This window comes from Nerophis ophidion, linkage group LG08 (genome assembly GCF_033978795.1).
Source record: "Nerophis ophidion isolate RoL-2023_Sa linkage group LG08, RoL_Noph_v1.0, whole genome shotgun sequence".
Taxonomy (NCBI): Eukaryota; Metazoa; Chordata; class Actinopteri; order Syngnathiformes; family Syngnathidae; genus Nerophis; species Nerophis ophidion.
In genome coordinates, this window is record NC_084618.1 from 58,232,447 (window position 1) to 58,259,710 (window position 27,264).

Below are 27,264 nucleotides of genomic sequence, written 5' to 3' on the forward strand. Positions count from 1 at the left end.
CAAGTATGACACATAGAATGGACCTGCTATCCCCGTTTAAATAAGAAAATCTCATTTCAGTAGGCCTTTAAGTGTGTATCAAACTGGTAGCCCTTCGCATTAATCAGTACCCAAGAAGTAGCTCTTGGTTTCAAAAAGGTTGGTGTCCCCTGCACTAGACTGTATCTCACACTAGCTGAAAAACACTGCCTTAACTTCCCAAACAGATAAATACATGTGTCACCCAGCTGGCTCCTGACGTCATCCTACTACAGCCAATCGTGGGCGTTAGGTCGACACCTCCTTTTTTTTTTTTTTTGGTAATCCTCTTTCTCTAAAGAGGAAGAGTCAGATCAGCGCCACACTTCACTCAGTTTGCGCCAGGAATAGTTCTGCTAACGAGCCATATTACGCGGACAGAACTCAGCCGTGAACGGATTTTCTGTGCGCTATCAACATGTTTAATTCCAAAATGTAGGCATATTGTTTCGTCGAACAAGTTGTTCTGGCCAATGCGCGCGTAAATCCGCATTTGGGTGTTTTACGCACAGACCTCTGTGTGTGTGGGTTTTTTTTTGTTTGTTTTTTTCACTTTTCTCTCAACTTTTGCAGGTATGTTTTCATTTGTTTACGCCTTTTTATGTTTCTGCGCCCTGGGCTGCCGGCAGCAGGCGAGCAGCCAAGCGGACGACGGTAAAAGGTACATTTGCCGCGCGGTGCCGCTCATCGGCGACGCCACCAGCTGCCCGGTGACCTTGTTACCTGAAGCCAGCGCCGGTGGACAGGAAGAAGAGCTGCGTAACACCGTCATGCAGCTACGGGAGACCATTCTGCAACAGAAAGCAACCATTTCCAAACAGATAGGCACCATCAACGAGCTGACCACCAAACTATCCCTGTGCGCTTCCACAAGCGATGATCGCAAGTACGAGAAGGGAGCTTCTTGGGGTAAAGAGAAACAAAACACCATGGGAGATGTCCCAAGAGATCCAAATGACACTATTGAGAATCTCGGCAAAACAATGCAAGGGCTCAAGGATCGGTTGGAGAACTTGGAGGTAAGACGCGAATGCGTAAAATCCATGTTTTAGTGCATTTTGACTCACATTTAAACTGTGAGTTTAAATTGAGTATATATTACATATAGTAGGTGCAGGGCCGACCTTGGCTAAATTAGTGCCCGATACACAATTAATTTTTAAGCCCACCATTACAAAACAATTTCACCAGTGAAATTATTTTTATACTTTTTAAATCAAACTTGAACCAATTTAATTTGTACTAAAATTAAATATTTTTTTGTGTAAAACAATGAAAATGTAACATAATTAAAACAAAGCGTGATGTGCCTGGCGCAGGAAGGGGCTGGGAATATGTTTGCTGTCAAATTTCATATGAAGCACCCTGTCATTCAATAATTGACATTTTATACTGTATGTGCCCCCATGGATTGTGGGGCTCTATGTATGCACAGCACACGACCTCTCTGTTATATCACATCTTTAAAAAATTGTGTGTGATTATTATTATTATTATTATTATTATCCTAATAGTGGACATTTGCAGTCTACAGTATACAGGGTATGGTACTCGTATACTGTACCTAACATAACACCGCAAACCACGCTAGTATTCAATGACTCGATTAATATCTCTCTGACTGTTTATGTAATCATCTTACACTTTTGATACAGCCGCTTAGGTATATAGTTGTTTGACAAAAAATAAACATGGCAATACAATGAATTATTGGACCATTTAAACTGTCCCCAAATTAAAATAAGAAGAGATTGGTTATTTGTTTGTGTGTGCGTGTGCGTGCGTGCGTGTGTGTGTATGTGTGTATGTATATATATATGTGAGTGTGTGTATATATATAATATATATGTGTATATACAGTATATATGTATAAATATTTATGTATGTATGTATGTATGCATGTATTATATTATTATATATTATATATGTATGTATTATATATATTTATAATATATATTTATAATATATATACCGTATATAATATAAATACATTTAATATGTATATATATATATATATGTATGTATGTATGTAATATATACATATATATATACATATATATATATATATATATGTATATATATATGTATATATATATATATATATATATATATATATATATATATATATATATATGTATAGATATCAACTTTTTTTTCTTATATTATAATTATGATTATATCTGGGAAAAAAAACAGTAAAAAATTTAGTAAAAATTAAAAAAGATAATAAACATAAACACTGCCAGTCAAATCAATCAAAATGGTGGCAACACTGTAAACATTTTTTATTGTAAATTCAGACTAAATTGCTGGCTAATAATTGCACTAGTTTAACAGTAGATTTTCAGTAATTTACAGTGAAATAGTTTTAAAGCAATTTGTTTAATCATTAGAGGATAATGATTACAATATTTTACAGTGAAATGACAGTTAATTGCTAAGAAATAAAAGGGTTTTGTAATTTGTACATTCATTTGTTGTAATGTTAGAATATATTTGGATTATAGCAGTGTAAATAAATTGGCAAGATTAAATTAAAGTGAAACATGTCAAAATAAAACATGATAAAAATAATAAACTGAAGTGAAATTGGTCCCATTTAGTCACTTCTCCTGAAAACACTTTAATTTAAACACAGTTTAGTTAAATTGATATATTTGTTTAAGCCATAAGCAATCATTACGAACACCCATGTCAAGTGTAAAAATCGTAGTATATGTTGTCCCCCTCTATAAATTCTAGCATTTGTAAGCCAGTCAGCCATGCGTGCAGAACCCCGCTGTGAAGTCAAAAGCACTGTGCAGCTCCCGCTGTCCACTGTCCGTGATCACCTGTGTCCACTTCCTGCTCATTCAATCTTTAGCAACAGCAGATGCGGGCCAACATATCCGGCGCGCCCTTCCCCAGCGAGCTGCGTGACTTGCTGCAGCGTCGCCTGGTCGAGCTGGAGAAACAGCTCCTGAAGAAGGTCAGCAACCTGGAGGCGGAGAAGAGCATGCTCTCCAACGCCACGGCGGCGTACCGGATGAAGACGGAGAGCACGCTCAACGCCCTTGTGGAGAGAATAAGCGAGCTGGAGAAAGGTAAAGTGATAATAGATGGTATGGATTCACAATTAATAAGTACATTACTGCCCTTTTAGTGGCTTGTCATCATTAGTGTGCCGTACCTTCAAAGGCCCTGACACTTGACCTTTCAGTCTGGAAACATGCACTATTACGCCTCCTGACGTCTTCTCTACATTTTTGTCACATAACATTGATAGCCCACGCAAAGCTGATCTACTAAACTTGTGCACAGAGGATTGTGGCTCTTAAGTGAGCCAAATTGAGAGCACGATCCATTTACTCTGCCTGTCCTCATGAATTGGCAGAATGATGATCATCAGAATGGGCGCAATACTAGAAGGAGAAGATGCAAATATAATTATCACACACAGTGTGATTTATCAAAACTAAAACTATTCTGTGGCCGTGTTTTTTAAAATTTTTATTTCAGGGGTTCGTACGTGTGCCTCACAATACAAAGGTCCTGGGTTCGATCCTGGGCTCGGGATCTTTCTGTGTGGAGTTTGCATGTTCTCCCCGTGACTGCGTGGGTTCCCTCCAGGTACTCCGGCTTCCTCCCACCTCCAAAGACATGCACCTGGGGATAGGTTGATTGGCAACACTAAATTGACCCTAGTGTGTGAATGTGAGTTTGAATGTTGTCCGTCAATCTGTGTTGACCCTGGATGAGGTGGCGACTTGTCCAGGGTGTACCCCGCCTTCCGCCCATTAGGAGCTGGAATAGGCTGCAGTACCCCCTGGAACCCCAACAGGGACAAGCAGTAGATAATGAATGAATGGATGTCTAGAAAGGACGAGTAAACTGGCAGTTTGTCTATCAGACAGTGGAAAGGACAACCTCATGGATACGCAGAATATATGATGATCATCAGAATGGGCGCAATTCTGGAAGGAGGAGATGCAAAAATCATTATCACACACAGTGTGATTTATCAAGACTAAAACTATTCTGCGGCCCCTGTTTTTTTTTTGTTTTTGTTTTTTAATTTGTTTTTCATGTCTGGAAAGGGGGCAGCACGGTGACACGGGGTTAGTATGTGTACCTCACAATACAAATGTCCTGAAATAGCTGTGAGAAAACGAGGCGATCGTTCTACAGCTCCGTCCTATGTATGCTTGTCAACATATATGGACTGTCAAAAGTAAAAGTATTGAACATATTACCTATTCAACACTATAGTTTTAAAGCTGTTGGATGACTTACTGGGATTTGCACTTTTTTGGGAATTTTGCTTATAGTCCACAACCATTATGAGAGTACAGGGCCCCTAAAGTACGGAGCCCCTAAAGCAGGGGTAGGGAACCTACGGCTCTAGAGCCAGATGCGGCTCTTTTGATGACTGCATCTGGCTCTCAGATAAATCTTAGCTGACATTGCTTAACACGATAAGTAATGAATAATTCCGCTGGTAATCACAGTGTTAAAAATAATGTTTAAATAATAAAACATTCTCATGCATTTTATTCCATCCATCCTTTTTCTGTCGCACCTGTTCAAGAAGTCGCGTTAATGGTGAGAAGTATTATATTTATTATTGGTTAACTTTTAAAATAACAATTTTATTAAAAAGAATAAGAAACTTACTATACTCTTAAAATGTTGGTCTTACTTAAAAATGCACGCATTTAGTTGTATTCAGTGTTAAAAAATATTATATGGCTGTCACGGAAATACATTTTGAAATATTTGGCTCTCATGGCTCTCTCAGCCAAAAAGGTTCCCGACCCATGCCCTAAAGGGACATGTGGAAAAAATGTTTTTTTGGGGGGGGGCGGACATTTACATATATTTTTTTAGATATGTATCTCATGCGCACGGGGAAAAAAAATGTTCCCTCCCCCCCCAAAAAAATGTTTTCCTAATGTCCCTTCAGGGGCTCATTATGAGAGACAAGTAAACATCCATTTTTTTTTTTTTTAAATATTTTAAAAATGATTAGAAAAAAACACGCTTGGAAAATGCAGCTAATGGGAGTCACCATAGTAGCCTTGAAAGCCCCCTAAAACTTCAGAAACTTCAGAAATAGACATTTACATACACATTGCAAGTCTGTATATAATGTAATTACAGACACATTTGTAACATTATGTAATATGCACAATATTTCCCGTACTTTGGTCATTTCAGGCAGTTTCCTCTGCGCATTTTTTTCCGTTTCAATAGCTGCACATGCACCGCTGACTTCCGGCAGCAAATGTTTGTTCCTACTTCTGCGAGTATTTTTTTCTAATCATGGCAAATTTAGTAACGGACAACGAAGACGACTATTTTAGGACAAATGAAGAGTCACAACCTCATTATCTTTTTGAATTTACAGAGGATGAACTGGTGCTTATAGAAGCGAGCACCAAGGAAGAGTGAGACGTTGGAATAGACAGAAGTCGAGAAAGTTAGGTCGGTGTGACTCGAAGCTGCAAAATATGGATCTTGAAACCAAGCTATTTCGACATGGAGCGCTTACCCAAATAACCCTGGAAAACGTCCCTGGCCAACTGTCCATCGAATGAGTCACTTCATTATCGATCATGATACAGGCAACACGTCATGCATGTTATTACAACTACAGTACATACGCTGTCTGGCTAGCTGTGTACAAACAAAACATGAAATGTGGGCTAATACTTTACAGATCCTGAAATATGATTGTTCTTGTTTTTCAGTCAGTACAGATTGGTTGTGCATTACAAAATCAAACGCGTTTTGTGCTGATGTAGAAGCTTGCTTATCTCTTTCCATAGCTACCTTTTACGGCTAATACCGAAGCATTCCGATGTGTTACTACACTGGAAAAATAGTTCCTCAGTGTTTTCCACCCACAGCCGAAAATAAAATTCAGATTCACCCGGTCACAAAATTAGGTAAACCTGCACATTCTCAGATCGATACAAACTTCAGACCTGTATCAAAAAAACGTTTTTTAGCAGCTGAGTGCCTATATAAAGGGCACAAAGAAAAAAACCCGAAAAGATGGAAAGAAAGCAAAGTGCCCAAAGAAGGCGAGAGGTTTTGCTGTCATAGCACAACATTGATGATGCAACATTACAAGAAAGGATCCTGCATATTTCAGTGCAGCAAACTAGCAAGAAACAAGGTAAAGGTGTATTTTGGTAGGTTATGTCATATATGTTTGACTTGTATAACAAATGTTTTATTCAAACACTTGTGAACACGTTAGTGTCTACAGTTTGTATGTTAATGCTAAGAGCTGCTTGTCCAAAGTTCAAACACAACTTGTCCATTTAATTAATTTAACTTTATTATGTGTACTAACAAAACATGAAATCTGGGCTATTTAATATAATTTAGTTAACTTTAACATTAATACCTTTTCAAATGTGTTTAATTATTAGATACCTCGGCACCCAGATTAGCATACTTTATCATAGTATTTTGGTTTAGTTTGGTTCTTTATCATTACTTGGTTTTAGGCATTAACTTTAAAATTTTCAGTTTATTTATGATGGGTGCTATTCACAGTTTAACAATAACAGCACATATTTAAACTAGTTCCATATTATGTTTTTTCTGAGCAAAATAAAGTCAATAGTAAACAATAACTGAACAAAAGTAAAAACTATGATCTCATTTAAATTATTTGCTGTTTGCCCTTAAAGTCCTCCTGTGTCCAAACAATTGTTCCCTGAGCTTGTAGACGTTAAAAAAAAAAAAAAAATAATAATAATAATAATTTAGTGAAAATGAAAATGTCGACATAATAACTATAGTGTCACTCACTGAAGATTTGTACCGTAGGTATCGACACTAAGCACTTGTTTTTTGTTGTTGTTTCAAGATAGCTTAGCAGTTGGCTTAGCTGTTAGCATGTCTGGCTTGCGCACGGTGTGTAACAAGTTTATCCTCCACCTCTAGTGATGGTACCTGATAAGGATATTTGAGATACTAAACAATGCTGTTTTAAGGTGTTAACTGGGGTTGTCAAAAAAAAAAAAGATTTTCAGATTAATCGAAATTCTTATTTTATTAATCGATTCTAAAACTTAAAAAAAAAAATGGATTTAATTGTTTTGTTTGTTTGTTTTTCAATCTGTGCTGTCCAGCCACTCGGGCAAATCATATTATTGATGTAGATGCCTTTATTTGATCTACAGATTTACTTATGAAAAGAGAAGTGTTGCATACTTCTCTTGTTGCCTTATTTGTGTTCGACTTAATTCAATGTTTGTTTCAAAAACAGTTTTCTTTTAACCCATATGGAAATTGATCAGAGCTGTTTATCTTTTTTATGGCGGAATGTAGGTAATCATAGAACTGACATCCATTGTTATCAAAAAAGTATAGACTTTGAATTGAATAGTTTTGAATGGAGAATCGATTCTGAATCAAATCGTTACCCCCAAGAATCGAATCGCATGGTGACCAAAGATTCACAGCCCGAGTGTTAACCCATGTTAATAATAATAACTTAGCGTAGTGACTCTACACTATGTATGGACACATAATTACTGTAGCTGATAGCTGCTTGTCAGCCGGGGGACTAAAAATAGAGCGTAAGCCAGAGAGGATCTGCATTTGAGATCCGCATTTAAAGTCATTAATTGACCATAGCAATCACATACTCCTTCAGAAAAATCCGCCAATAGTGTATTTATTATTTTCATGTTTGGTGAACAGTCAAAAAAAGGTTGGACATTGCTGCTTTAGATGCACCATTACTTTTGAAATGTGCATACTGTAACTGGGATTTATATTAGAGCATAATCACACATTAAAGGATGAAGTCGTATTTTACCCCAATTTCTTTCAATGTACAAAGACAGACTATGGGATTTTCGTAATTTCATTTGTCATACCTGAAAAATAATGCAATTCTTTAGATTTTTTTCTACATCTGTGAGCATAGTTAGGATTGATACCTGGGGTGGAAACAAAAAAACATTAAAAACACATGTAATTTCATCATGTGTATTAGGTACATGCATCCTATCTCACCATGCACGTCAACCCTCGTGTTTTCTCTTTTCTGCATGGACAGGAGGTGAAGACTTTAAGTCCCCCGAGCAGTTCAAACTCTCCCTCCCCCAACGTACAAACTACTTGTACGGCCGCATCACCAAAAGCCTCCCTGAGATGTACGCATTCACGCTCTGCATGTGGATCAAATCCAGCGCCAGCCCAGGCATAGGGACACCATTTTCCTACGGTGTTCCCGGACAAGCCAATGAGATCGTACTGATCGAATGGGGAAATAACCCGATTGAGCTGCTAATCAACGATAAGGTATACTATAGTCGTCATCGTTGCTGCCTGTCATGTCGTGTATTGCTAATTAAATTCTCTACATCGGACGGACAAGGTTGCCCAGCTGCCTTTGGAGGTACGCGACGGAAGGTGGCATCACATCTGCATCTGCTGGACCACAAGGGATGGCCAATGGGAGGCTTACCAAGATGGGGTAAAACAAGGGACAGGAGATAACCTGGCGGCGTGGCACCCTATCAAACCAGGAGGGGTGATCATCCTGGGACAGGAGCAGGTTTGTTCTGCACACACATTTTACATAAAATTATGAACTGAAACCAGAGCTTAGAGAGCTCATAATGATAATAAATAGTCTGTCTTTAAATGCTTTTGACAGAGTAAATAATGTAAGGAAAGTTTTAATGAGATGATGACATTTGGGTACATGTATGTAGATTTACAGTGTATATAATTTATAGAAACTTTAATAATCATATATATATTTCAATGCAGAATGGAGCAATAGTAATAGTATAGTGTAGTTTGTATGTATGAGATAAAATGGGTAGTATTACTCAGTTTTGACACTGTCAACTAGGCATTTGATCAAATTAATTGACTTGCATATTATTGTTTTTGCAGTTTGGTGTGTATAATACAGTTGAATTCATATAAAAAATTAACACAACGCTGATTTTTTTTCAGATGCCATCGTCTTACCTATTGTTGTTGGTATATACTATAAAGCAGAAGTGTCCAAACTTTATATACAGAAAAAAACTAATTGTGGGAGTAACTTTATACAAACGTTTGTACATTTTGCACACTAAAGATACAAAGTATGTTAATCAACATATGATGACATAAATCTCACCGGTGTCAAACTTAAGGCCCGTGTGTCAATAGGGCATTTCGTCATTTTTGCTAAATGTGTTTCAAATTTGACAGAAAACATTTAACTGCATGCAACTGAAGTTCTTTTTAACTTGATATTATTTAATGCTGAAAGCTATTCCAAGCATTTGTATTTAAAACTATTATTTTTTATTAATTCTACAATAGTGGAACCTTAATATATGCTTGTCACCTTGACTTATGGTTGCAAAGCAATTTTTAGATAATTTTGTTGGCATACAATATATATACTTATTAGGACTATATAGTTAAGATCCATTTAAGAAATCAGTATGACATTGTCAATTGAGAGTTTCTCTCAACTGCTACTGGATTAAGGGATGACCACCTGTTGCCTCCAATAGATACCTTTTTCAGTTGTGCTCCCCGGTTTCATTGGGTGTTTCAGTCTTTTGTTACAATACACCCTCATCTAAGGCTGGACCACCACTTTCTGATCAGGCTTGGCTGCGTGTCACACCAGGGGCTCCACATGGTCACTTATACCTTCTTCTTCCGCCAAAGCCAATGACTGCTTCATTCAGCTGTAACTGTACATTTTTTTGATTCTTTTCCACTGGGCTTGTCCTTGGATTTCAACCTCTTTTAGTATGTTTGTGGTAGAACTGGCTACAAAACCGTTGCAACCTACATCAACTGGACGCATGTAGACCTTGCAGCCTTGGTGCTTAGCTTCAGTAGTTAGATTTGAATATCTCAGCCTTTTTCTTTCAATGCCTCATTAATGGCTTCCTACCAAAGGACTGTCTGCGCCACGATGAAAATGCATCAGCAGAATTTAGACCAGAGGGGCGAAGGTTGGTCGCTGCAATTTTGGGTAGGAAAGTGATCTTCTGATTTGGGTCTCCCCGCTTTTATAAATTATGTGCTGCAGTAAGTGGACCTGAGCTATTGCAAGGAATTTAGTTGGTGGCCATTTCGCCCCTTCTCGGACAAAAGATGCTGATTGCAAGATGGTAGTCAGGACTTTTAAGGCCATGGTGTTGACAGTTACCCTTTTGCTCTCCAGTGCAGCAGCCAGGCACTTGCAGCACTTGTTGACGGCAGCAGATGTATCTGTCTTGGATAAGTCTGGTCTTGCAACTCACCAAGAAGTGTTTGAGGTTGCTGTGGCAAGTCATTGGAGACAGGCTGAATCTTCTCCAAACCAAATATGTTATTTGGTTGGAGAGGGCAGGATGTCATATGTAGCTCTTATGGTATAGCTTAGCAAATAAGACTTCATGTTTCACAGATGACTCAAGTTATCTTCTTCTTCGGCACACCCTCCCACCTCATCCAGCGGCCTTGCCTGGTTTGGGAAACAGCTCTGGCACACCTGTCTGCTTCATCCTGGTGGCGCAACTCATCAACCACCAATCACCGGCATTCAGCTGTAGTTGCCTTCTGCTTTGTAGTTTTTGTTGCTCCCAAACCTAGGTCCCCTATGCCATGTAGGACTTGGCCCATTATGTCCGGGTGTCATAAGGTGGGCTTTGCCTGTACCTGTGCAACACTGCTGGTCCTGGCCTCCACTTCCTCCCTGTAGCTAAAGTGGGAGTAGCATCTCTGACAAGAAGATCTTGGGATTCCGTCAGGGTCATTTTAAAACTTTTTTAGAGCATTTGTACTGCTCCACAAGGCGCCAAGCCACCTCCTCACCTGCAATTTCTTCAGCCGATTGGCATGGGATTGGGTGACTTCAGAGATGGAAACTGGCCACATGAGACAGGGCGAGAGTCCGAACTGAAAGCACCATAACTTCACCTTCTCAGGAAGAGCAGTGCCATGGATTCACTTGAGGCCATGAAAAAAGTTGTTCCGCTTGTATGGAGTCTCTGAGATCTGAGTTCTTCCACCGACCAGGGTTTGTGATCGACATCTCCAGGATCATTGGTATTGCCTTGTCATTAATGTGGAACCTCATTGATGAGCTGTGCCTCGACAGTGGAGATACTACGAGATTTGATGGGTTTAATTTCCATTAGTGCCCATCTAATGTTTACCTGGAGTTTGTTTAGTGCTGTAATATTTGCCATGTCATCAATACATGCCATGGATGGAGGAAGCTGCGGCCTAGGCGTTCCCCTTCAACTACCCATTGGGATGCTTGAATTATTAACTCCATTCCTATGGTGAAGGCCACATCATACTACTACAGGATATGTGAACAAAACATCTACATCTCAAGTTTGTGTAATAAGTAGCAAAGCAAATTATAGTAATATGTAACCCACCCCCCTTGATTTCATATTATTATCATTCTTCTTTACTAATGCTGGTATTCTTCCGCCAACTAAAATCTTTTTGAAGGCTTTGGTCCACTCAAAAGCTTACCGTATCTTGCAAAAAAATTACGCACGGAAATGAATAAAAAACAAATACAGTAAGACACCCAGATTGTAAGACATTTTTAATTTCAGATTCCATTGTCTGGGGATATTCAGGCCAGTTGCATTTTTTTCGTAGTTCGTTTGTGTAGTTTTCTAAGCTGGGATGTGTTCATTTTGTCTTTAGAATGTGTCGCGGGCCAGTAAAAAATTAGCTGCGGGCCACAAATCGCACTTTGGACTCCCCTGTTATACAGTATTGCAATAACATAAGGACTGGAATCAAGAAAATTATTATATTTTAACAGTCCATAAATGTGAAAAATATTAAATTTTAATACGAGGAACAATGCACTGTTATATTGTTGTTTTATGTGTTGTTGTTATATTACAATATTTTTGTTGTTGTCGCATTACACTTACCGTTTCTAATATTTTGGTAAAAATTATGTGGTGAGCGACATACAGCATTGCAACCTTAGTAATGAAAAAGATTAAATTGATACACTCCTGACAGTATCAGTCATAACCTAGCATTATTATTTTCATCTGTAGCTAAACATGGCTTATGAATGTTCATATTTACATAAATATTATTTGTCTCCAAGAAAGCAGCATATTTTATGATTGGTGTTCCATTCTAACTAAGCTGCTGTCTCCAGGACGTTGTAGGTGGACGCTTTGATGCTGGACAGGCGTTTGTGGGCGAACTGAGCCAAGTTAACATTTGGGACCGCGTTCTGAAGCCGGCGGAGATCCAGTCTATGGCCAACTGTACGTCGTACACGCCTGGTAATGTGATCTCGTGGGTAGCCAGCAACGTGGAAGTGTTTGGGAGGGGAGCCTTCAAGAGGCCCTTGGAGATGTGTCAGGAGCGCCTGCCTAATACCTAAACACTTATTATATAGCCTTTGCCTTTAATTAGTTGCTTTTCCCATGCATTCACCATTTTTGTCTAAGTACTGCATATGGAAGCTATGTGTAATAAGTATTTTAAGTGTTGTACGTATAGTGTTGGATGTGCAAATTACAAACCCCGGTTCAATATGAGATGGCAAATTGTGTTAGATGTAAATATAAACGGAATACAATGATTTGCAAATCATTTTCAACCCATATTCAGTTGAATATGCTACAAAGACAACATATTTGATGTTCTAACTAATAAACATTTTTTTTTGCAAATAATCATTAACTTTAGAATTTGATGCCAGCAACACGTGACAAAGAAGATGGCAAAGGTGGCAATAAATACTGATAAAATTGAGGAATGCTCATCAAACACTTATATGGAACATCCCACAGGTGTGCAGGCTAATTGGGAACAGGTGGGTGCCATGATTGGGTATAAAAGCAGCTTCCATGAAATGCTAAGTAATTCACAAACAAGGATGGCGTGAGGGTCACCACTTTGTAAGCAAATTGTCGAACAGTTTTAGAACAACATTTCTCAACGAGCTATTGCAAGGAATTTAGGGATTTTACCATCTACGGTCCGTAAAATTATCAAAAGGTTCAGAAAATCTGGAGAAATCACTGCACATACGCGATGATATTACGGACCTTTGAATCCTCAGGTGGTACTGCATCAAAAAATGACATCATTGTGTAAAGGATATCGCCACATGGGCTCAGGAACACTTCATAAAACCACTGTCAGTAACTATAGTTGGTCGCTACATCTGCAAGTGCAAGTTAAAACTCTGTTATGCAAAGCCAAACCCATTTATCAACAACACCCTGAAACGCCGCTGGCTTTGCTGGGCCCAAGCTCATCTGAGATGGACTGATGCAAAGTGGAAAAGTGTTCTGTGGTCTGACGAGTCCACATTTCAAATTTAATTTGGAAACAGTGGACGTGGTGTCCTCCAGAACAAAGAGGAAAATAACCATTCAGATTGTTATAGGCGCAAAGTTCAAAAGCCAGCATCTGTGATGGTACGGGGGTGTATTAGTGCCCAAGGCATGGGTAACTTACACATTTGTGAAGGCACCATTAATGCTGAAAGGTCCATACAGGTTTTGGAGCAACATATGTTGTCATCCAACCAACGTTATCACGGATGCCCCTGCTTATTTCAGCAACACAATATCAAGCCACCTGTTACAACAGCGTGGCTTCATAGTAAAAGAGTGCGGGTACTTTCCTGGCACGCATGGAGTCCAGACCTGTCTCCCATTGAAAATGTGTGGCGCATTATGAAGCGTAAAATATGACAGCGGAGACCCCGGACTGCTGAACAACTGAAGCTCTACATAAAACCAGAATGGGAAAGAATTCCACTTTCAAAGCTTCAAAAATTATTTTCCTCAGTTCCCAAATGTTTATTGAGTGTTGTTGAAAGAAACGGTGATGTAACACAGCGGTGAACATGCCCTTTCCCAACTACTTTGGCACGTATTGCAGCCATGAAATTCTAAGTTAATTATTATTTGCAAAACAAAATAAAGCTTATGAGTTTGAACATCAAATATCTTGTCTTTGTAGTGCATTCAATTGAATATGGGTTGAAAAGGATTTGCAAATCATTGTATTCCGTTTATATTTACATCTAACACAATTTCCCAACTTATATGGAAACGGGGTTTGTAGGATTTTGACACACTTCCAATCCCTCTCATATACCGAGAGGCTTTGAGGTGATGATGATGCATTCTATGCCCTCGCAGACGCACAAATACAAACACACGGAGGCTCAGACTGGCTCACAGTTTGCCATTGCGTGCTGTGTAAGAGAGAGTGGGAGGGAAGATTAGCTTTAAAGTCTAGCTAATGTTATGTCTATTACTTAGCTAGGAAATCGGCTTGGAGCCAAAAACAATCACAACATGTATCCTGACAACTTTAGTCCACTAGTCTATGTTTGCACTTTATCAGAGAAAGAACATTTTGCATGGACACCAGTGACGCTAATCACAGTGCTTTCTCCCTCCTTGCCTTTTACACATGAACAAAACAAATGTGTTTGGTAGCATCATCATTGTAAAACATGTGTACCTGCTATTTGTTGAATATCTTGCAGTGGATTCCATTAGCTGTCAAAGCTATGAATGTATACTTGTAATATGAGTCGTAGTGTCCTGCATTGTTTTGTATGGCAGTTTTCCGTATAATCATGTCTGTGGCCTTCATAATGACTGAGGTGCCAACTCATGTTTTGTAAGTCCCAATATGACATCGCCAATAAGTGTGAAATAAAGAGAGCTGCTAACTAAATTTGTGTTTCTTCACTTCAGTGTTGTCCATTAAGAATCTATCCATCCATCCATCCATCATCTTCCGCTTATCCGAGGTCGGGTCGCGGGGGCAGCAGCCTAAGCAGGGAAGCCCAGACTTCCCTCTCCCCAGCCACTTCGTCTAGCTCTTCCCGGGGGATCCCGAGGCGTTCCCAGGCCAGCCGGGAGACATAGTCTTCCCAACGTGTCCTGGATCTTCCCCGTGGCCTCCTACCGGTTGGACGTGCCCTAAACACCTCCCTAGGGAGGCGTTCGGGTGGCATCCTGACCAGATGCCCGAGCCACCTCATCTGGCTCCTCTCGATGTGGAGGAACAGCGGCTTTACTTAGAGCTCCTCCCGAATGGCAGAGTTTCTCACCCTATCTCTAAGGGAGAGCCCCGCCACCCGGCGGAGGAAACTCATTTCAGCCGCTTGTACCCGTGATCTTATCCTTTCGGTCATGACCCAAAACTCATGACCATCGGTGGGGATGGGAACGTAGATCGACCGGTAATTGAGAGCTTTGCTTTCCGGCAACGTAGATCGACCGGTAAATTGAGAGCTTTGCCTTCCGGCTCAGCTCCTTCTTCACCACAACGGATCGATACAACGTCCGCATTACTGAAGACGCCGCGCCGATCCGCCTGTAGATCTCATGATCCACTCTTCCCCATACTCTCTGAGCACTCCCCACAGGACTTCCCGAGGGACACGGTCAAATGCCTTCTCCAAGTCCACAAAGCACATGTAGACTGGTTGGGCAAACTCCCATGCACCCTCAAGAACCCTGCCGAGAGTATAGAGCTGGTCCACAGTTCCACGACCAGGACGAAAACCACACTGTTTCTTCTGAATCCGAGGTTCGACTATCCGGCGTAGCCTCCTCTCCAGTACACCTGAATAAACCTTACCGGGAAGGCTGAGGAGTGTGATCCCACGATAGTTGGAACACACCCTCCGGTCCCCCTTCTTAATGGTCAAGAAGGGGGACAATTAAGAATATCCCAAGCAGTTTCATTACAGTGTACAGGGGCGTCGAAGTGCAGGGGTAAGTGGGGATTAAAGATGTGAAATTCCGGAACGGGTCCAGTCCTTTGAAAGGCTCCCTCAATTGAACGAAGACAACCGATCTGCAGTCGCGGGCTGAAAAACTTCGACTGGAGTTACACCGACTGAAAACCCCCACAAAATGAGCCAGAGACAAAACAAATGTAGCAATATTTTGATGCACTTTTCTGGTTCATTATTTCATTATGGGTATGTTAATTAGTCTAAAGGCACACACAGCTGGTGTGATAGTACAATTATGTGTTTTTTGACATTTATAGATTGTGCTATTTTTTAATTTATATTTTGCATGTATTATAGATGCATTATGTTGGCAATATTTTTATTGTGTTGTTAAGATGCTCTTTTGTGCCAAATCTGACAGTAAAATTGATTTGCATAGAGGTAATCTTTAGCCTGTGTAGTTTTCATTTTACCACAAAACCTCTTATAGATGAGAGAATATTCAAATAATGATCTTAATGCCAAATTTACAATGAAAATACAACCTAGATATTTAATATTTTAGAATAGTATTCACAAAAAAAGTATAAATGGATAAATTGCAACGAGTCATTATTTCCTTGATAAAAACTAGTAACTTAGTAAATCAGAGGCTACTCAGAAGGTGAGATAACTTCTGGAAATTACTGGCTTTTATAATGGCCAAAGGTATTAATGTGTGCATCCAGGTTAAAGGAAACGTCAGGCTGTCTTCTTTTAATAGATTTATTACAATCTTTGGCATGGTAGGTAATATTTGCTGTTGTCTGGAACAACATGGCACACAAACAACTATCTGAAATGCAGCATTACTTACAGATAATGTGTCATCATACATCCAAACTTAAATTATATACAAAGAGGATAAAAGTAAAGGATATTAAATGAGCTCAAATATGCCCAAAAATGAGGCGTAATGATGCAATGTGTACATACAGCTAACCTAAATAGCATGTTAGCAGTGATTAACTTGCAGTCATGCAGTCACAAAATATGCCTGGTTAGCATTCCAACAAGTTAAAAACATAAACAAAGAGCACATTTGTGCATTCACGCCGTGCATAAAACGTTTGGTGGGCAAAATGAGACTGTCACGCCTGTAAGTTATGTTTTGGTTTTGGTCATGCTATGTTTAGTTTTTGGACATTCAGTCACGTTTTGCACTTCCTGGTTGTGTTTGTTTCCATGTCAACTCATTAGTTTTCACCTGTCACGTCCCTGTTCTCAGCCTCACACCTGTTTTCACAAATGATCATAGCTATCTAAGTCACTCTTTTTCTTGTCTTCGTGCTGGGATCTTCTCACATGCGCACGCACCCTACCCATGCTGCACCTCCTTCATGTCTTTGTCCATAGTTCCATGCCGTGTAAGTTTTTTTGTATTTATGCCATTGTGCTAGTTTTGTTTATAGTTTATTATATTCATGTCATCGTGCTGTTTCTGTTCATAGTTCATTCATGCCAATCGAGCAAGTGTTTTTGTTTCACGTTTGTACTATTTAGCCAAGTATCTTCCTCCATTGTGAGCGCTTTTTGTTGTTTATTTGTTTATTATATAAACAACCATGTACTCACGTCCACGCCTCGCTCGTGTTGATCCTCATCTGCATCGAAGAAACAATCCTTGTCCACGCCAAGTTATGACAGAGACAAAGAAGGAGTGGAATATTTTACATATAAACAAACTGTTGCGTTTGTTTGTATCTTTCCCCCATCTTTTTTCTTTTTAATCCTTTTTCAAAAATGCTCCAGGGAGCCACTAGTGCGGCACTAAAGAGCTGCATTCGGATGGCTGACCCCCGATTTTATTATTTGGCACACACATCCACAAATACACACACACTCATATAAGTGTAGGACCACTTGTCTTGTTACTGGTAATTGTCAGGTACTATAAGGGACGTAGCCGTGACATAAGTGGTACATAACGCAGGCTGAGCAGGCTCTTTTATTTTAGCTGGCTTGAAGACAAAAACAGGTGGCGTGGGTGGCATTAGCAACGCTTAAGGCAGGAGAGGCCACAAGGTCACTGGTGACATGGCAGACACTCATCCTCTGACTCTTTCCAACGACAAAGCCCTGAAACACCTCAGATGAGTTCTCTTTTAGATCTAAAGAAGAATGGCATACCCTTTAAGCAATTTAGATTTTTATTTTAACCTGTTGTTGATACGCTGACTTCTAATAGAAGATCACTTTGTTATGTTACAGCCTTATTCCAAAATCGAATCAATACATTTTTGTTCTCAAAATTATACGATCTTGAATGGGATTGTGCTGAAAATTGTAATTTCCCCTCTGGGATTAATAAAGTATTTCTGATTCTGGATTCTGATTCTGATGGATCATTGGGGTATTTTTTTTAACTTTGTAAAGCACTTTGCGTTGCATTTCTTTAATGTATGAAAAGCGCTTTATAAACAAAGTTTGATTGATTGATTGATTGATCGATCTATCTATCTATAAAAGCTGAACAAAGGATACAGATGTTGAACATAAATATGTTAGCATATTCTAAAGCTGCACATTCTTTCTTCTTCTGCCAGTTAGCCCCAAAAACAATCTGGCGCCCCTCTAGTGGTAAGAGTGATATATAAAAACCATTATATTTATTGCGTCCACAATCTAACATCCATCCATCCATCCATTTTCTACCGCTTATCCCCTTTGGGGTTGCGGGGGGCGCTGGTGCCTATCTCAGCTACAATCGGGCGGAAGGCGGGGTACACCCTGGACAAGTCGCCGCCTCATCGCAGGGCCAACACAGACAGACAGACAACATTCACACCCACATTCACAAACTAGGGCCAATTTAGTGTTGCCAATCAACCTATCCCCACGTGCATGTCTTTGCAAGTGAGAAGACGCCGGAGTACCCGGAGGGAACCCACGTAGTCACAGGGAGAACATGCAAACTCCACACAGAAAGATCCCGAGCCCGGGATTGAACCCAGGACTACTCAGGACCTTCGTATTGTGAGGTAGACGCACTAACCCCTGGTCCACCGTGCTGCCCACATTCTAACATGTTTCTATTTAAAAAAAAAAAACTTTTTTCAATTCATAGGAACAAAAGCAAAATTCAAAATAAAACTTAAACAGTATCTTCTAAAATAGGTACATTGTAGGGTTGTATGGTATACCGGTATTAGTATAGTACCGCGATAGCAATGAATCATATTTGGTACTATACCGCCTCTGAAAAGGTCCTGGACACATGAGGACTTTGAATATGACCAATGTATGATCCTGTAATGACTTGGTATCGGATTGATACCCAAATTTGTGGTATCGTCCAAAACTAATGTAAAGTATCAAACAACAGAAGAATAAGTGTGTGGAGAGGCGGAGCCAACGGGCCGACAGCAGGGCAGGGCACGCTGCCCTGCCCAAGATGGCGGCAAGGAGTTGGAGGATGCGGTGGAGCGGAGAGACGGGGCTTGCTGGGAGCAATGCCTCCACAATCTAAATCAGGTGCGTGGCACACACACCTGCACACAATTAACTCATCTCCTCCTGCTGTATAAAAGGGGAGAAGGAGGAGAGATCAGAGAAGGAGTTGGAGTGTCTGCAGCAGATGCAGTGCGTGAAGAGCAAGAGCGACAGAAAGCAGAAGACGAAGACGACGACGACGACGACGGCGGCGGCGGCGGCGGCGGCTGAAATGCGACCGGCGAACAAGCAGTGGAGGAAGGAGCTGAAAAGCGATCCAAACTGCAGCCAAGCTTTATTGCAAAATAAAAAAGTCAAACCTGCTAAAGAGACGTCCTTCCTTGGTGGTCTGCAGAACCCGAGCGACGACAGTAAGAAACTGTCACAAAGTGATTACATTTTAACAGAAGTGTAGATAGAATATGTTAAAAGACAAAGTACCGTATTACCTTGAACTGCTGCCGGCGCGCTAATTAATTTAAAACCTCTTCTCACTCCTTCGTTTACCAAAGGCATGCGGTAAAGGTAAGCATGTTCTAATTATTTTAAAACCTCTTCTCACTCCGGCACTTACCAAAGGTATGCAGTAAAAATTTGAGTGTGATGTAAGCTTGGACCTTAAATCTGTTACGACTCCGAGTAAGGAGAGGACCCAGATGCAGAGAGGAAGTTCAAAAAATGAAGCTTTTATTTTGACATAACTTTTTACCTCCAGTGCAAAAAGTTTTTCGCAAGAATCATACAATACGCGGAAAATAATTCCGAGAAACAGGTAAATCAAAATCATTCCAAAAAATAAGGAGGAATACTCATCTAAGAAAATCTAACAAAAATGGAATAACTATAAGAATTAACCAAAAGGAAGAAAAAACACAAGCAATCTATATATATACACTAAATAGGAATAAACAAAAATCACTCAATTAATGAGGCAAACTATACGAAATTTGGAAAAACAAAAACGCACCAATTAGGTAGACGAAGGATAACAAAGGGCGCTCCAAGGAGGAAAAAGTAAACTCAAAATTACAGCAAACGACTGCTTGATCCAAAAAGGAGAACCAGGGAAAAAGGAGCAAGACAAGGAGGTTTTCATGGACACGGACATACAGTAGATGCTAGCAAGGCACGTTAGACTAGACGATCTGGCACAGGACAAAAGGAGGGGTGAGCTTAAATAGGATATGGGTATGATGGGAAACAGGTGGAAACAATCAGGGATCAGGGATGACGTCAAACTGGTGACACAAGAGGAAGGGCCCGTGATCTGAAACATGAGGGTAGCTTTTCAAAATAAAACACGTAAACCACAAGAGAGAAAACCCAAGACAAGACTCTCACCGCGGTGTGACAAAATCCTACTGAATAGGTCTTAAACTTTTTCCCTTTATGCGATTTCAAATGACCGGTATTGAAATCAGCGTCCTCCATTTTGAAAATGATGACAGGGGAAGTGTCACTCGTGACGTCACGAGTTTGACCAGGCGGTAATACTAAGCATGCGCTAATTATTTTGGGAAGCGAGTTTGACCTGGACGTAATTCAAGGCAGGCGCATACTATATGCCCTGCGGCAATTCAAGGAAATATGGTAAGCCGATATTAACAGTAAATGAACAAGTATATTAATAATCCAAAGACATGCACCTGGGGATAGGTTGATTGGCAAGACTAAATTGGCTCTAGTGTTTGAATGTGAGTGTGAATGTTGTCTGTCTATCTCTGTTGGCCCTGCGATGAGGTGGCGACTTGTCCAGGGTGGACCCTGCCTTCCGCCCGATTGTAGCTGAGATAGGCGCCAGCGCCCCCCGTGACTCCAAAAAGGAATAAGTGGTAGAAAATGGATGGATGGATGGATTAATAATTCATTTTCTACCACTTGTCCTTAGTAATTTTGACAAAATCATTGAATGGAAAATGACACAACATGTTACTGCATGATGTTATCATGCATCGATTTACGTGGACCCCGACTTAAACAAGTTGAAAAACTTATTTGGGTGTTAACATTTAGTGGTCAATTGTACGGAATATGTACTGTACTGTGCAATCTACTAATACAAGTTTCAATCAATCAATCAATCAATCAATCAATGCATAGTCAGAAGCTAAATTAGGAGCCTTTGTTTGCTTACTTACTACTAAAAGACAAGTTGTCTTGTATGTTCACTATTTTGTTTAAGGAAAAACTTGCAATAAGAAACATATGTTTAATGTACTCTAAGATTTTTTGATAAAATAAAGCATATAATAAAAATGTTATGGTCCCCTTTATTTAGTGAAAGTTGCAGTACCAATGATTGTCACACACACAGTAGGTGTGGTGAAGCAGCCCGGGAATAATTTTTGTTGATTTAACCCCCAATTCCAAGCCTTGATGCTGAGTGCCAAGCAAGGAGCTAATTGGCCCCATTTTTATAGTCTTTGGTATGACTCGGCCGTTGTCTGAACTCACAACCTACTGATTTCAGGGCGGACACTCTAACCACAAAGCCACTGAGTAAGGTTTAGAAATGTACCGACAAGTACCGAAAAGTATCTAAATAATTGTGGTACGGGTACCAGTACCAAAATATTGATATCGGACAACACTAGTAGACCGGCAATATAATGTTTTCTTTTTATTTATACAAAAAACGTCAAGCAATTGTATCATCTTCATGTTCAAGAAAGGTAAAACGTGTGAGCGAAGCCCGAGGTCAAGGTTGAGGGCGGTCGTCACCATAGCAACCACCAGCTCCCCAACTGTGCTTGTGTCAGGTAACATTCATTTGGAATGTCACAATTATTAACGAACAGACAACAGACAATCCTTCATCCCCGCTGGCTAGGTGTCCTCAAGTGACATATTATGGCACACACGGTTCTACTATATTTAACACACAAAACATAATTTACGATCTCATCGTTTTGTTATAGTAACCTAATTGATAATTGAATTAAATTGAATTGAAATATTTATTTCACACCTGCACAGTACAAATAAACACAGGGTTTTGTTTTTTGTTTTTTTACATTTTGGCAGAGATATTAATCTGCTTGGATGAAGCAGATGCTTATGATATCCCAACCCCTGTCACTCATTCCACATTTAACATAATCAATATAATACAAGTACAATACTCACTAGAAAAACTCCTGTACACTAACAATACTATGAGACAAGACAAGACGAGACAAAACACACACACACACACACACTCTCACTCACACACACACACACACACACACACACACACACGGGCCCAGACACTCTATGACCATACTGTACACCTCTCTCCCAACGTTCTGTGCTGAGGGCATCACTCTCTTTCCTCCTCGTACTTCTTCAGTACTTCTTTTTTAAACAGTGTTTTAAATTGAATCATGTTAGAACACATTTTTAAGTTATTCCACAGAGTGACTCCACACACTGAAATGCACATTGATTTTAAAGTTGTTCTAAATTTAGGCAAATAGAATTTGTTGTTTCCTCTTAAACTGTAACTATGGTGATCATTTCTATCATGGAATAGGTTCTATATATTGGATGGTAGAGAGTTTTGGGATGCCCTAAACATAATTTGAGCAGTTTTAAATTAGATCGCATCGTTCAGTTTAAGTTGCTTTAAGTCCATAAATAGTGGATTTGAATGATGTCTGTAGTGAACATTGGAAACAATCCTGATGGCCTTTTTCTGCAGAGTGACTAAACGTTGTAGATGGGATTTATAACAATTTCCCCAGACTTCAACACAATAGTTTAAATATGACAATAAATGAATGATACAATAAAAGGATAATGTTCATCAACTCTACAGAAATCACATTCTTTAATCAATACTTTGGATTATTTAAATGTAAGGCAGACATTAATAGAAGGTTGCACTGATCAATCTTCACTGTGCTCTATCTAACAGTCGGTATTATGATATGACCTTTAATAAAGTTAATAATAAATGAGGCAAACACTGGGGGGGCACAAATGGATAGGCCACACATGAAAAATACAGAATGTGCATGACCTGCCAGCTTACTTAACATATAACTGCATGTTACATTCAAACAGCACGGAATACATTTATACAGACATGTGTGCACTATTACCACAACATGAGTGAATTCAACTATGTACACGTATCACAAAATCTCCTGTAACCCCCAGAAGAGCTCATAAATCATAAAGGTTAGGAGTAGTAGTGTGTTCCATACTGTAACACAAGCGGTTCTCTCTCTGCTTTGTCAACACTGGTTACGTTGAATACAATTCTGCTGTGGCTGTCAGGCTCTTGACTCTTCAGGAACAAAGCATTGCTGGAAGCTGCAATCTGTAAAATGAAAATTATGCACATTGCTATAAAGTATAACAAATTGGTCTCTTCAGGCTTGTGGGTGATTTATACACACTGGGCACTTCATTAAATACACATCTAACATAGAGATGGGTACATTTCACTTTTAAATTGATCGATAGCAAGTGACAGTACATCTGTGTGTGTGCAAATGTTTTAAAAAACGTTAATTGTTTAAAAAAAGATAACAACTTTGTATGTATTTAGTATTGAACTATGAGCTGTCTTGTGGTCTTTCTGTGTCTCATTTGCAAGTTTTATATAGTAAACTTTGCATGCAGTTGCAATTCTAAGACATTAGGTGGAAGTAATGAAAAGTAGTCTTTGCCATTAAGTTGAATGCGCCAGTCTTTTTTTTTTTTTTAATTGTTGAGCCCTATGAAGCGTTTAAACGGTCAGTATTGTACTTATTAAACACTAGCTGTTTGATTGCAATGTGAAATCTTAGTGGTAGTTTTTATTACCAAATTGGGAGGTGTTGAAATCACCATGTAAAATCGCAAATGCTATTCAGTAGAATGACTATGGCAAATCCAATGGTTGGCAGCATCAAGCTAGCGCAATTTAAAAAGTGGAGCTTCTTGGCATGGAAATGTGTAACATCACCTAGAGCAGGGGTGTCAAACTCATTGAGATAGGGGGCCACATGGAGAAAAATTGACTCGCAAGTGGGCCGGACTGGTAAAATCACGGCACAAGAACTTGAAAATAAAGACAACTTCAGATTGTTTTTTTTGTTTAAAAATAGAACAAGCAAATTCTGAAAAGGTACAAATCATATGTTGTTGTTTTTTTTACGCTTACATGTTGTGGTTGATAATTTATTTGTCGTTATTTATATTTTCTGAATAAGTCATGTTATAAGCCAACTCATTGGTGTTAATTTTGAAACAAGATAAAAAAGAAATATCGAAATCAAATTTGTGAATTATATAGCGCTTTTGTCTAGTGACTCAAAGGGCTATACATAGTGAAACTGATTATCTAAGTTACATGGGTTTGGGTGGCACTAGGAGCAGGGGGGTGAAGGACACAAGAGCAGTGACTAGGATGGCAGAAGCAGGGATCGAACCCAGAGCCTCAAGTTGTTGGCATGGCCACCGTACCAACCGAGCTATGTCGCCCAAGGATTATTATTTATGTAGTTTGATCATTTTGCTCGACTGATGTACCAACATCATATGGTTTATTTTGTACATGTGTAGCATCATCTACAAAGATACAAATAATTGCTATTACGACATCCAGTGGACACATTTAGAATAGCTGTTTCTTTCATTCAAAATTTTCAGGTTAATCTTCATATTAAGCAAACTCGTCCCATGGACAGGATTAAACCTGTTCGCGGGCCTGATTTGGCTCAAAGTGCTAGACTGCTTGTTTCCCGGCCAAGTGCTTGAGCCGGTGCAGAGTGTGCAGCTGTTGGGTTTTACGTGAACGGCACCCGGTAATATCGAAGGACCTCTGTCAGTACCGCTAAAAATACACATCTCTACTTCAAATATGGTACAAGAAAATGATAGTGATGAATAATAATGCTTTTTAATTTAACAATGTCTCGTATTGTGATTGGGTTTTGTAGTGCACTGCATCATATCTAGTGAACTAAAACATGGGCAAGACCTCAAATTGTGACGTGGGGCGGTATTTGTAGACAGAATAAGAATAATGGCAGGTTGTGACCCTTGAAAGGTCTGTTACAGCCTCACAGTGACTGAAAGCTGAATAAATGTGCAAGTGTGTCTAATGTTGTGTCCAGTCAGTGTATTTTCCACGCAAAAGGTTCTGTTGTGTATTCCCGAGCATATACCGCTCTCTAGTGGTCCCAGGCTGTACGTGCATGCAACCCAAATGATTGCATTAATCTCATGTCATTTATTTGACTAATAATAATAATTTAGTGTTTTTCATACCTGAGATCTGTGGTTTCGAGGGTGGCAGGCGATGACGGTGATGAAGGAGAATGTTGCCACAAGAACAGCAGCACAGGACAGGATGAAGAGCATGTTGGTGTTGTCTGGAACAATAATGAAAGGATTGTTGGTTTAGAAGTGTTGGGATGGTATGTTCCGCACAGTGGTGTGTCGTCAGGGCCAGCAAAGCCTTCTCTGCTGGCCTAACATAACCAGAAATCATGATCATGATTAAAGATAAAAGCATTTTTTTAATCTACTTTCCCTAAATATCTATAAGTATTCATATTCTCTTCATGTTACATTATGCTCCTTCCAGCGCTGTTGTTTTAGTTTATAGAGTTTTTATCCAATCATAATTCAGCTACCTTATGTTGCCATGCTGTACCTAATCTGCATTCAGAACCTATAAAGCAGGCATGCACTGTAAGTGGACAAAAACATTTGACAGACAGTTGTAATAGCCAATCAGATCACAAATTGTTGTCAGTAAGGCCTCCTAGCTCAGTGTTTTTCAACCTTTTTTGAGCCAAGGCACATTTTTTTGCTTTGAAAAAATGCGGAGGCACACCACCAGCAAAAATCCTTAAAAGACAAAACTCAGTTGACAGTAAAAAGTCGTTGTCGCAATTGTTGGATATGACTTTAAACCATAACCAAGCATGCATCAATATAGCTCTTGACTGGTGTACTGTCACCACCTGTCACGTCACACCGTGACTTATTTGGACTTTTTTGCTCTTTTCCTATGTGTAGTGTTTTAGTTCTTGTCTTGCACTCCTATTTTGGTGGCTTTTCCTGTTTTTTGGTATTTTCCTGTTGTAGTTTCATGTCTTCCTTTGAGCGATATTTCCCACATCTACTTAGTTTTAGCAGTCAAACATTTTTCTGTTGTTTTTATACTTCTTTGTGGGACATTGTTGATTGTCATGTTCGGATGTACATTGTGGACGCCGTCTTTGCTCCACAGTAAGTCTTTGCTGTCGTCCAGCAATCTGTTTTTGTTTACTTTGTAGCCAGTTCAGTTTTAGTGTTGTTCTGCATAGCCTTCCCTAAGCTTCAATACCTTTTCTTAGGGGCACTCACCTTGTGTTTATTTTTGGTTTAAGCATTAAACACCTTTTTACCGGCAAGCTGCCTTCCGTTGTTTCCGACATCTACAAAGCTATTAGCTACCGGCTGCCACCTACTGGTATGGAAGTGTATTACACGGTGACTCTGCCGAGTTCTAGACAGTACAGACACTCAACAACAACACATCATTTGCAGACTATGATTACTGGTTTGCAAAAAATATTTTTAACCCAAATAGGTGAAACTAGATAATCTCCCACGGCACACCAGACTGTATCTCACGGCACACTAGTGCGCCGCGGCACAGTGGTTGAAAAACACTGTTCTAGCTGGCCTAAGGCAGATATATATTGTGATGTCGAGACATAGGTCAGTGGTTCTCAAATGGGGGTACGCGTACCGCTGGGGGTACTTGAAGGTATGCCAAGGGGTATGTGAGATTTTTTTTTAAATATTCTAAAAATAGCAACAATTCAAAGATCCGTTATAAATATATGTATTGAAAAATAGCAACAATTCAAAAATCCTTTATAAATATATTTATTGAATAAATACTTCAACAAAATATGAATGTAAGTTCATAAACTGTGAAAAGAAATGCAACAATGCAAAACTCAGTGTTGACAGCTACATTTTTTTTTGTGGACATGTTCCATAAATATTGATGTTAAAGATGTCTTTTTTTGTGAAGAAATGTTTAGAATTAACATCATGAATCCAGATGGATCTCTATTACA

The 27,264-nt window shown here is 39.5% G+C and overlaps 2 protein-coding genes across 2 annotated transcripts in view; one reads left to right on the forward strand and one right to left on the reverse strand.

The window, feature by feature from the left end:
- Nucleotides 1-332: 332 nt before the first annotated feature.
- Nucleotides 333-14,727, forward strand: nptx2b (neuronal pentraxin IIb). The gene is made up of 5 exons (XM_061909071.1): nt 333-1,037; nt 2,882-3,101; nt 8,081-8,325; nt 8,402-8,581; nt 12,173-14,727. Exons 1-5 carry the CDS (start codon nt 594-596, stop codon nt 12,401-12,403), a joined length of 1,320 nt encoding a protein of 439 aa, XP_061765055.1. The 5' UTR covers nt 333-593; the 3' UTR covers nt 12,404-14,727.
- A 7,544-nt stretch (nt 14,728-22,271) lies between these two features.
- tmem130 (transmembrane protein 130) overlaps nt 22,272-27,264 on the reverse strand; it is a 13,233-nt gene continuing 8,240 nt past the window's right edge. The window contains exons 7-8 of the mRNA XM_061907349.1: nt 25,454-25,557; nt 22,272-23,516 (exon numbers count right to left, since the gene is read on the reverse strand). Coding sequence (XP_061763333.1) covers nt 23,376-23,516; nt 25,454-25,557 — 245 coding nt within the window. The 3' untranslated portion in view covers nt 22,272-23,375. The remainder of the gene's footprint in view (nt 23,517-25,453; nt 25,558-27,264) is intronic.

What these genes read in the sequence shown, in the direction of transcription:
- nptx2b (XM_061909071.1), top strand. Translation starts at nt 594, where the DNA reads ATGTTTTCATTTGTTTACGCCTTTTTATGTTTCTGCGCCCTGGGCTGC. An exon ending in ATCGGTTGGAGAACTTGGAG is followed by an intron (nt 1,038 to 2,881) that starts GTAAGACGCGAA and finishes TTCAATCTTTAG; the next exon opens with CAACAGCAGATGCGGGCCAA. An exon ending in AGCTGCTAATCAACGATAAG is followed by an intron (nt 8,326 to 8,401) that starts GTATACTATAGT and finishes CGGACGGACAAG; the next exon opens with GTTGCCCAGCTGCCTTTGGA.